The sequence below is a fragment of the Trachurus japonicus genome, chromosome 12 (assembly GCF_045865225.1).
Source record: "Trachurus japonicus isolate A0001 chromosome 12, Traja_1.0".
NCBI classification, from domain to species: domain Eukaryota; kingdom Metazoa; phylum Chordata; class Actinopteri; order Carangiformes; family Carangidae; genus Trachurus; species Trachurus japonicus.
The window spans coordinates 10,874,667-10,886,742 of record NC_140918.1 but is presented as its reverse complement, the minus strand read 5'-3'; the positions used below and the strand labels follow the sequence as shown (position 1 = coordinate 10,886,742).

Here is a 12,076-nt window from a genome sequence, read left to right as displayed (position 1 = left end):
GCTTTTTTTTTTTTTACTTTTATCCACCTTTTTCCGAACGTCAAAAACGTAAGCCTGTTTTGCCGGTTTTGCTCTTCCGGTGGAATTTTATGTTTACGTTTCCATGGTTTCGGTAGTCGCGGTAAATGCATGGATTTTTAAAAAAAAATTTCAATGAAAATCTGTAAAGCGCATGGATCATCACACCAGCTTTTAACAGTGGATATCACACAAATTGACATCCGTGTTAAAAGCCAGCGTTAATAGATCCTTGCGTTTACCGCAACTATGACAACAACTGAAAACCATGGAAACGTAAACGTACAATTCCACCAAACCAGCAAAACTGGCTTCCGGGTTTATAGGCTACCTATACGGTACATAGGCTACAGTTTGTGTGCCATTACCTCTCCAACGTGAAGCAAGATCCCTAGAGATGCTTAAGTGCTTCCTTTGTTTGTAGCAGACAAAAACCAAACCACATCAGATCAACAGTAAGATGAGCTGAAACCATTAAAATGACCAATGATGGCGCAGACTGGAATTCCAATTTGTGGCCTTTATTTAGGGAGATAGTGAAAGCAGGATGAGCTCGGAGCTGTTCGACTCATTTATCCTTTGCTTTGAATCCACTGGGACTCAATTTGTGAGCTCACCGCCAGGATAAACTTACTTCCTTACACAAATATTATTCAGGAACAACCAGGTTTTTTTTTTAGTTTAAACCAATTTGATTTGAAGAGGTGAGATCCTTTCAAGATTAGAGGCTTTCTTGGCATTTTGAGAGTTCACACATTAACACATCACATTGTTCCTGGAGTCGGTTTTCACTACAGGTTGGGTGGACAATCAGAGGAAAGTCGAAGCTGTGGCCCTGATCTGTCGCAGAGTTATTGTTACAGTTGCTGCTGCAGAGGGACACATTTCATTCATCATTGGTTTTCGGCTCTCTCTGGCTCTGCTAATGCTAATGCTAATGTTACCAATAGCTCTTTATGAGAGGTGTAGGCTAAACCAAAGACGGTTTATAAACCAAGACCTTTCATGACGAGTCAGCTTCCTGTATGCATGTCACGTGGGCTTCTGCACGGCCACGCCCCTTTAGAGAGACCAGAGGCAGTTTGGAGTGTATTGATTCCTATGGGACAATTTAATGTGAACACCGATTATGATCGGGCCTTTCTCCCCACGGTCACTGAAGCAAATTATGGACTCATTTTTCACAAGCCACATCTCTTCTGAACAGTTTGACACCAAAATGGTAATTTTCAGACGGAGAGATCCGGAGAAAATCCACTTTGTTCAAGACCTGTCTCTGTCTCTACGACACACTCTCGCGAGATTTGGCACAGATCTCCTAGGCAACGTCAAACAAACGGCCGCGAACTCCCATGAAAATGATTTAAATTATTTTTGGCATGCTAAATATTACTGTTAGTAGTGTAAATATTTTATGTTATCGTAAGAAAATATAAATATCTCACTTTCATCTACCTAAAAATTGTATAAATCCACACACACGTTCACAGACGAGGTGGGTGACGGTTGGCCACGCCCATTTAGAGAGACAGGAAGTGTATACCATTTCATATCATTGGAGCAGCCGCTCATGGAGTATCTTTCCATTTATTGAATATCTTTGGCTAAACTGAGGCTACAGTTAGCTTTTGCTACGTTAGGACTAAAACCTCCTTATCTCACAGGAGTACCCCAGGGATCCATAGTGGGGCCCCTTATATTTACATTTTGCAATGTAATGTTATAGTTTAATTTGCATTTAGTAGCATTTCAAACATCATCTTCTTTTCTTCTTATTTTGATACATATTTAAAACCATTCACATGCCAAAAAAAAACATGTCCACTTGTATGAGAAACAAATCACATTAAAAAATTAGTAGGCTAGGGGAGACCGGTGATGGTTGTAACATTCTTCATTGTTGTTACAACTAATCAGGACCCTTGTAGCAAAGACGGTTTATAAACCAAGACCTTTCATGACGAGTCAGCTTCCTGTATGCATGTCACGTGGGCTTCTGCACGGCCACGCCCCTTTAGAGAGACCAGAGGCAGTTTGGAGTGTATTGATTCCTATGGGACAATTTAATGTGAACACCGATTATGATCGGGCCTTTCTCCCCACGGTCACTGAAGCAAATTATGGACTCATTTTTCACAAGCCACATCTCTTCTGAACAGTTTGACACCAAAATGGTAATTTTCAGACGGAGAGATCCGGAGAAAATCCACTTTGTTCAAGACCTGTCTCTGTCTCTACGACACACTCTCGCGAGATTTGGCACAGATCTCCTAGGCAACGTCAAACAAACGGCCGCGAACTCCCGTGAAAATGATTTAAATTATTTTTGGCATGTTAAATATTACTGTTAGTAGTGTAAATATTTTATGTTATCGTAAGAAAATATAAATATCTCACTTTCATCTACCTAAAAATTGTATAAATCCACACACACGTTCACAGACGAGGTGGGGTGACGGTTGGCCACGCCCATTTAGAGAGACAGGAAGTGTATACCATTTCATATCATTGGAGCAGCCGCTCATGGAGTATCTTTCCATTTATTGAATATCTTTGCTTGTAGCCATTATTTAGCTAGCTAATAACTAAAACATTAGCACTAACAACTTGCATGAGGGATATCTACATAGACACACAATAAACATGTAAGTTTGATGAGTTTAAAGCTCCAGTTGGTAAGTTGACGAAAGTGAAAGTAAACTCCGCGACTTGGTCGGAAATTTCAAGACAATACTCCGTCAGGTCCCTTTATGAACCTCTGCCAAGCGCCCCACACACACACAGACCCACACAAACTAGCCATAAACGCACCCACAGAAGATGTACCGTATCCATAGCACAACGTGTAGGAGCGGCGATTGGCTGCTCCTCCTGCTCCCTCTACCTGACTGGTGGAGAATCGTCGGTCGCGGTGGATTTTGGCAAATACGATTACAGGCTGTAGGTGGAGCCAGAGGAGTTGGATTTTGTCCTAAATTACTCATTTAATGTCTGACCATCAGAATATAGTGACAGTTCCAGCAAATATGACTGAATAATTGTTACCAAGTGAAGCTTTAACTACAAAGCAGGCGATGCCATATCAAAAATAAATTAAGTTTTAAAAAACAAACACTATCATGGCTCAAAATTATTTTTTTTACTTTTAAAATTGTGGCCACACGGTGCTACTTCCTCACACATGGAAATAGGACTAAATTGAGCAGTGTCAATCAGATGATTCTTAACTTGTTCCTGAATGGAGAAATTGGAAGTGTTAAAATTGACCCACATTACAACCAAATACAACGTATGCACACCAGCTTATAGGTCTAAACTGGAAATGGGCCAAACAGTCTTTAGTGAACATGTGTGATTTAAAAACTCAAAAATATAGCCTAACTCCACATCCATCTCACATCCACTAGTAGCTACCATATTTTTTTTGTCAATAACACTGGACATTGACAAAAAGCAAATGCAAAACACTCAATGTCATTTCACCAAATAGCTATGAACTAACATTTGACTTTTATTTAACAAAAACTCATGAGTCATTGGATTTTGGACTGTCTGAATAATCCATAATAATAAAGATGGTTCGTCACTGCCCAGTGGAGCATATTTCTCAACATCAATACACAGTGTGATAGAGGTGATGCCGTCTTTCCAGTTTTATTCATAGTAAATCAGCGCTATCTGCTGGAAGAGGGAGGAGTCTTGACAGCTGGTGTATAGAGTGACAGTTTTAATACGATACACATTCAGCACTGCACATTTTACACCAGCAGGAGGCAGCATACAACTAGTAACTATAGTGGTGCATTGTTCACATAGTTGTGTCTATAAAACTCTGTCACAATGAGAACATCCATCTTGAAACAATAGGAGGTAAAAAAAAAAAAAAAAAAGGAGAGAAATGTTGTATGTTCATGTTTCAAAAAAGTACAAAGTAAAACATATAAAACAAGTGCTTGAAAATAACCTTCATTGCATTTATACAAAATAAAACACAAAATACTTCATTAAATGTAACATTTATAGACTTATGTCATAAGCTTTTATACATATGGTGCAAAAATAAAAGCATTTCATAGTATCAAATGTTCAGATTCAGTAAAACAGTCTTGTCCAACCTCACATCTCGAAATCCTTCCGTTATAATGATGATAGAAAAACTCAGACGGTGGGTTAAAACCTTACAGATAAGCTTTGAGCTCTATTTACTTTATAATGAATCATATACATCCTTCAAAGAGTCAGTGAAGTGGTGCAAGGGGTCACATCTGCTCAGACCAGTAGTTTCTTGTACAGGTTACTTTGTAAAGAGTCCACTTCAGTGACTGTAGTATTGTTTTTGGAGCTTTGTGTTCGGCTGGATTTGAGAATCGGTCTGGCGCTGGATCTGCATGAATCAGATGAGGTTTGACTGAAGCCACCGCTCCCTGAGATCTTGTGACACCCCAGGGTGCTGGCCAGTTGTCTCTGGCACTGGGACGATCCAAAGTAGTAGACCAAGGGGTCAAGGAGGCAGTTGAGACTCCCCAGACACATAAAGACCAGATAGGCAGCGTAAGAGCCGTCAGGGCTCTCCTGTTTGCTTGTGAGGCCTGCAGTGTACTGCAGGTAGTGGGCGAGCAGGAGGCAGTTTGTGGGCGTGAAGCACAGCACGAATATAACCAGCACTGTGACAGCCATCACCACGGCTCTGGTTCTTCTCCGCGAGCGTCCTATGATCCCCTTTGGGACCCGGCTCAGAGACCAGATCACACGAGCGTAGGATACTAGGGTAACGAGCAGTGGCAGGAAGAAGAGGGCGCAGCTCAGGACGGTGAAGTAGATCCTGAAGTTCCAGATCAGCTTTTGAGCAGGTTGGACGTCGTGGCACGTGGTGATGTTCAGCTGACTGAGGTGGTAGGTCTGGTTGGAGAGGACGAGGGGCACGGTGCCGACGAGGGACAGGATCCACATGGCTGCACAGGCTATGATGGAGTTCCTCGGCGTCCTCCAAGCCAGGGAGTCGATGGGGTAGACGACGGCGAGGAGACGGTCCACGCTGATGCAAGCTATGAGCAGGACAGAGCAATACATGTTCCAGTAAAAGGCTGCGGTGACCACGCGGCACATGAGCGGTCCGAACACCCAGTTGTTGCCGCTAAAGTGGTAGAAGATCTTGAAGGGGAGCAGCGCGGCAAAGAGCAGGTCCGCACAGGCCAGGTTCAACATGTAGATCGCCGCCGGCTTCTTGGGCCGGATCTTCAGGGAGAAGGCCACCACGCTGCAGATGTTGATGGGCAGGCTGATGAGGCAGACCACGGTGTAGAAGGAAGGCATGAGGATGGTGGACATCGGGCCGGTGAGGAACAGCAGAGCCTCCTCTGAGACCTCAGTTTTATTATGCACCACGTGGCTTGCAGAGTGATTCGGTCTGGGTTTAAGGTCATCATAATCGTCATACATATAGTTAAGGGGTATTTGTTCACCTGTGGCGGGCCACAGGCCAAAGGTCCGAACATGCACGGAGACGGAGTCTGGAGAAAGAAAGAGAGACAGAGAGTCAGACAGCGTCCAAGATATAATAGTTAAAGACTGTTAAATCAGGCTGTTAGTGGATATTTTATTTATATTGTTAATATTAATGAAATAATCAAATGTTCTATATTGCATAATTGTAGACATCCATGTGCTGTTTGATTATATAGGTTCTATATTAACACTGTGAAAGTTATCAAAGTCTCAGCCCACAGAGAAACTGAGCCTTAAAACTAGTCGTCAGGACTTCCTGTTACTTTGTGATGTCACAATGATGCAGTCACTAAGCCCCGCCCACTCGCACCCTCATCCATCTTCTGAATATACTTTTTTTTTTTTAAGTATATTTTTTATTTTTTGCCTTTATTTGATAGCACACACTGAGATAGACAGGAAGGGGGGAGGCAGAGAGAGGGGGAATGACATGCAGGAAAGGTCTGCCCGACACGGGATTCGAACCCGAAAACTACACTGAGATGGTTTTTGGTTCTTAAAAACTCAAATATATCCTCTTATGGATTAATACTTCATATAAAACACAAGAAAAGTGTAAATAATAAGTATATTAAATCTTTTTTGCAGAAAAATGTTGGCTACTGGCTCCAATTATATTTAATTGTATTATGTTATAATTAATTTTCTACTAGCATAAATTAAATATCTAATCAGAATGTCAAACAACTTACATACCTTAAACTTTGTTTTTAATCAAATCGAATAACTGATAGACAATAATTGTCATTTTGAACAATGGAATGTTAAACAGTTGTCATAATTTTTTTTTTTTATCTACTAGGCTAAAGATTAAAAAATAATGTAAAAACTTTTTACAGTATATTCCTTGGAGAATAAATCAGGATGAAAGATTAATCCAATCAATTGATGATGAAAATAATAATTGTTCAATTATTCTGACCCAAAACAAGCTGATTAGATAAAATGTTATTGAATTGATTTATGACCAAAACATGCTGCAGATTATTTATATATCAACTAATCCTATCATCTACAGTGCATTTTAATTACATTTCAAGGCATCTTAATGTAGCTATAACTCAAAAGGCTCTTTAACAATGTTAAGCACAAGCACAGATGATGTTGTTTTAAATGAGAAATCATGTTCTTACTGTTCGTGGTCGCAGCTGAAGCAGCACATGCGCAGACCAGGACCACCAGGAAAGTTTGTGGAAACATTTTTCCTGGAGAGAAAAAGAAAGTGATGATAAAAAAAAAAAGTTGGAAAAATTTGTCAAAACGTCTTAAAAATGTTTAATCCGCGTCGAGCTCCTTGTGCGTCTCCGACCTCCTCCTTCGTCCAGACTCTTTCAGCTTCTGATCACGAACCAGTCTGAGTGAGTGTGTCTGTGTGTTGCTTCCGCCCACAGTCCGGTCCAGTCCCGATCGCACCGTCAGCCAATCAGCAGCGAGCTGTGCGCGCGGACACACATTCCTGCGGTCTGATGTCACTTTTCCCGTCCTTCAGCAGCAGCAGGTCCAGTTATTATGTTACTAAATGACCCTAAACACAACCTGTGGTCTGTAATGAAGGGACACTTCAAGGAAAACAAGAAGAAGAGGAAAAAAGACAGTGATGTTGTGGTTTTTGATTCTTTTTCTATGTTTTCAGAAGTCAGAAAGTGGAGAAAAAGCCATATTTATGTTATTAATTAATTTATTAGGCTATTTGATTTATTAATTCATTTGATTTATTTAAAATGACTTTTTCTACTTCCCCTTATCCACCCTCCCCCTTTTCTTCTTCTTTTTAAAAAACAGACAACACCCATCCACACCATTAAAACAGACAACACCCATCCACACAAAAATCACAATTATTACTTTTCCATCTCATAATTTTAATGTGATTTTTAATAAATCTTGTTTCTTCTTTTATTGGAAATAAGCTTTCATTGACTTTTATCAATGCCCATATCCCATCAATTAGAGTTTTTTTTTTTTTTTAATGATCCGGTCTCTGTACTTTATCTTTGTTATCAGACAGACTGGGGCGTTTTGACCCATGTACAGACTTAGATACTGAGATCAGAGAATAAGGGATAGAAATAGAAAGCAAAAACACAGATGGGTTTATTATGATACAGTTAGTTTGTCTGACCTGCGACTCTGGGAACATTTCCCAAAAGCACGACTGTGTTGTAAAAACAGCCTGATTAGTTTAGTTTATTTAATATGAGGGCTAAAAGTGCACCGCAGCCACTTGGACCCACTCCAAATAGCCTACTTGTTTCTGAATCTAATAACAGGGTGAAGATTTAAATAGATTTCAAATATATTGTACATATTTAGGTCGGAAACTTTTCACATTCACATTTTCCAGGGACATATAGTTCAGAACAGAACAGTACGTACAGTTTGCCTCGTATAAGCATGCCATTACTTTTCCAACGTGAAGCAAAATCTCTGGAGATGCTAAAGTGCTTCCTTTGTTTGTAGCAGCCAAAAACCAAACCACATCAGATTCAGCGATATGAGCTGAAACCACTTCAATGACCAATGAGGGCGGAGACTGGAAGTCCTATTTGTGGCCTTTATTTATTTGCTTATGTAAACTAACTGTTCAGCCTCTAATGGCCCTTCCAGTAGATTGCATGGTACCTATTTGTTTTCTGTTTTTTTTTGTGTGTGTGGCAGAGACCGAGACACCACAGGCCAAAGTTGTTTGAGCGTTCGCCTTCATGTGTCTGATTCTGGGAGGTCCGTGCTTATAAAACACTGCGATAACTAAACAAAAATGTCGGGGGAGAGAAAGTGTTTTTGTTAGAGCGGCAGAGAGAGAGAGATTTGATGTGCTGGTTCCTTTCTGTTGGTGAGACTTTGTGAAAATCAGAGGGAGGGAGAAAATTTAAGCAGGATGGGCTGGGAGCTGTCTGACTCATTCATCTTCCGCTTTGAATCCACTGGGAGCCAATATGTGAGCTCACAGCCAGAAGAAAACGATCTCTTCACGCAAATATTATTCAGAACGACCCGTTTTTCTTTTACTGTTCAAACCAATTTGTTTTGAAGAGAAGTGAGATCCTTTCAAGATTAGGGGCTGTTGTCCGCTTTCTTTGGCATGATGAGATAGCAGGTAATCACTTTATAGAAAAGAAGATTGATGCTGCTCTCTTATCTATGTGTGTGCAGGAGATCATTCGTTTAACTTCGCACGAGGAGTGGAAACAAGGGGGCAGCAGCTAAAGCTCTGTCCAAAAGGAAACAGCGCCATCAGCACCTTTTAGAGTTCACACATTAACACATCATATTGTCCCTGGAGTCAGTTTCCACTACGGGTTTGGCAGACAATCAGGGGAAAGACAAGGCCGTAGTCCTGATCTGTTAGAGAGTTGTTGTTACAGTTGCTGCTGCAGAGGGACACATTTCATTCATCATTGGTTTTTGGCTCTATCTGGCTCTGCTAATGCTAATGCTAATATTACCAGTAGCTCTTTATGGGAGGTATAAACTGAGGCTACAGTTAGCTTTTGCTATGTTTTGTGCGGAAGGAGCTGCAAGGACTAAAACCTCTTTATCTCACAGGTGCACCCCAGGGATCCATACTGGGGCCCCTTATATTTACATTATGCAATGTAATGTTTTAGCTAAATCTTGATATTAGTAGCATTATCAGTCATTATCTTAATTTCTACTATAATTTTGATACGCAAACCATTTACATGCACATGTTGATTACCCTACATAGTATTTCTGCTATTGATCATTCATTTTTGTAATTTGTTATTTTTCTCTTTGTAGTGTTTCTTCTAGGACAGTTTGGTGACAAATGATTTGTCTATTTGCATTCAGAGGTGAGAAACTCCATTTCAAAGAGTGGAAGTGTTTATTCACCAACATCATGCTCTTACCCAGTTAATTGTGGGAGAAGAGTTGGTTTTATGCCTTTTCTTGTCCACTGTCAGTCCATTTACATAACTTACCATAACTTTTTCTTTTATGGATTTAAGTGTTAGAGTTTCTTTAGTTGTGTAGTTTTATTGAATTAAAACTAGTATCTGGTCTAAATTTGTAGGAATTTGTGCAATGGAAATATGTTGATGTGTTGAATATGGCCTACTTATTTCCCACACTGATCACACAGCTGTGCAGACGACATGTAAAAACGATCCTCAGGTGTTTAATGTCTGGGCAGGAAGTGTGCAGTAGGTTAGTTTCATAAGATAACATATTTTTACTGCCTTATGTGACGCAATGAGCAGTGAACAACTGAACTATGAAACCATAAAACCAAAGTGTGACCACTGGGTCACAGAGACTTGATAAAGGTTTATAAATGAAATCTGCACAGTCACACTTGTCATTTATTAGGTTATTGCCCTGATTTGAGCGGTCATGTGACCCCTCCCTCGTTGTTATGAAAACGTGCAGCTGGACAGTTTGTCCACCATTGAGGTCATCAAGGCTCAGGCCTGGGCGTTCCTGAACTAACAGTCGCTCATTCCTGCACATAAAAGGAGGCAGGATATGGACTGTGGGAGACTACATCCAGGGTGAAGTAGCCTAACTGGCACGGCTCCAGGCCACTGTTTCACAAGTTGTTGTTTTTGTTGTTTTCTGAGTGGGTTGTAGCACATTTTATCGTTCTCAGGGCATCGTCGTGTTGGGACCGGCCTTGGGAGAACAAAACCAGACCAAAAAACACAGAGGTGATATGATAGTATCACAGAGGAATTCACTCTTTTTACGTAGTCGGAATAGTACAGACAGTGTCTCGGGTCGGTCACACAACATCAACAGACCGAGAATCAGACTGAAATCTCCCACGCAAAGTCTCTTAGCTTTTTCCATCTGGTATGATTCAGATATATAACTGTGAGAATCAGCAGCTGAAATGTGTCTAAGACAGAATCAGAATAAACACATTACCGAAAGAGGAACTTGAGATTCGCAAAAATAACTGAATAAAATCAACTGTGCAAATCTCACTCACAGTGTATAAAGCAGCATTGAGAGAGCAGTCAGAGATCTAATAGTGTGTCGTCAATACAACCGTGTAGAAAACCTGTAATAAATCATACTCAGTTATTTTCTTTTGTTTAACACAAAAATGTAAATATATGATATTCTTGTTTGTGCTGTTGTTTGCTACATGAACAGATTACATTTTCACAGCATTCGTGGAGAAAGGATTAAAGTCTGATGATAACCAGTGCATTTCCTCTTCGATATTTGATTTTATAAATTGAGATCGATCGATTTTGCTTTATTCTACCATAAGTGCAACAGTATGGAAGATATGAAGTGTTGCTGAACTTTTCACACATATTTTCTGCTGATAGACTTGTCATGTTGATATGTGATATGTGATATGTTGGGTGTTTTCTACCAAAAGGAGAAGGATACTGTGATGATGTGAGATACGGTGAAACCTGACAGGAAATCTTGTCATATCACAGGAAGCAGTGTTGTCAAGATAAATGTAAACGATGAGTGACAATGCAAATGCACATGGAACATACTGTATAAGATACTTACATGTTTACACACTACACACACATTTAGTTCTACAGAAAGGAATTAATCAACATAGTAAACATTAATTCATTGAGTTAACTGTATAATTTCATTATCAGTTACAGACCTTTATCATTTCACATATGTAATCTTTAGTTGTAAAGTTGAAGTTGGTCATTTCAAACCTCTTTAGTCTCTTTGGTTACCAGCTGCCAGATTCGTCATGTTTATTATAAACACACAATTTTATGCAGTGATCCCTCAAGTATGGTTAAAACATTTGTGACAAACACAACACAACATTTACTTTACAATAAATAACTTCTGTCATAAGTGCAGCTCTGCAGTAAACTCTTTGAAAATGTAGATAAAATTAATAAAAATAACAAGATAAGGGTAAAAAACCTTGCAACTGATAAGTACATGCTTTCTTTTCCCGGTCAGACTTGAAGTTCCTGGCTGTCCTACAGTGTTGCTGGGGCAAACCCATAGAAATTCAGTCCTACAGTCCTTCTTAAAGGGATATTCCGGCGTAAGTTTAACCCATGGTCTAACGCACCGTGAGACTGAGTAGAACATCCTTGAGAGAGATCAAGTTTGCAGACCGCAAACGACTTCAGCACAGACAGCCAGATAGCAAAAAACTGCTGTGTTTGTAGCCACGAGCCAACCACCGTTAAAAAACCACTCATAGCCACAAATAATGCTCAGAACAGCACCATACTAATTTGTCAACAGTACAAATAGTGTCCCAGCATCAAACCCCTGCTGGCTTTGCCTGGTTTTGTATTGAAAAGAGAAGAAAACAAAACTCGTCCTGGCAACAAAGACAGCAATATTTGCTATCGTGCGGTCTATGCTGAAGTTGCTACAACTAGAGAAGTTTACGGCTGGCAAACTTGATCTCTCAAGGGGATGTTCAACTCGGTCTCAAGGTGCATTAGACCATGGGTTAAACCTATGCAGGAATATCCCTTTAATGATGCCAGTCTAAGATGGGAAGGCTATACAATGCAGGAAACACACAGCTTCACTTCCCCAATGCAAACACAGATTAGGAGGGGAGAAAGGCCAA

General features: G+C 40.2%; 1 protein-coding gene across 1 annotated transcript; it reads right to left on the bottom strand.

Moving 5' to 3' along the window:
• Positions 1–3,841: 3,841 nt before the first annotated feature.
• LOC146977135 (proteinase-activated receptor 1-like) lies at positions 3,842–6,887 on the bottom strand. The gene is made up of 2 exons (XM_085793119.1): positions 6,657–6,887; positions 3,842–5,528 (listed from the first exon to the last, which is right to left on the bottom strand). Exons 1-2 carry the CDS (start codon positions 6,721–6,723, stop codon positions 4,288–4,290), a joined length of 1,308 nt encoding a protein of 435 aa, XP_085649245.1. The 5' UTR covers positions 6,724–6,887; the 3' UTR covers positions 3,842–4,287.
• Between the last annotated feature and the right edge of the window lie 5,189 nt (positions 6,888–12,076).

Coding starts and splice junctions, on each gene's coding strand:
- LOC146977135 (XM_085793119.1), bottom strand. CDS start 6,723: ATGTTTCCACAAACTTTCCTGGTGGTCCTGGTCTGCGCATGTGCTGCT. Junction 5,529..6,656: donor TTCAGCTGCGACCACGAACA/GTAAGAACATGA, acceptor TTCTTTCTCCAG/ACTCCGTCTCCGTGCATGTT.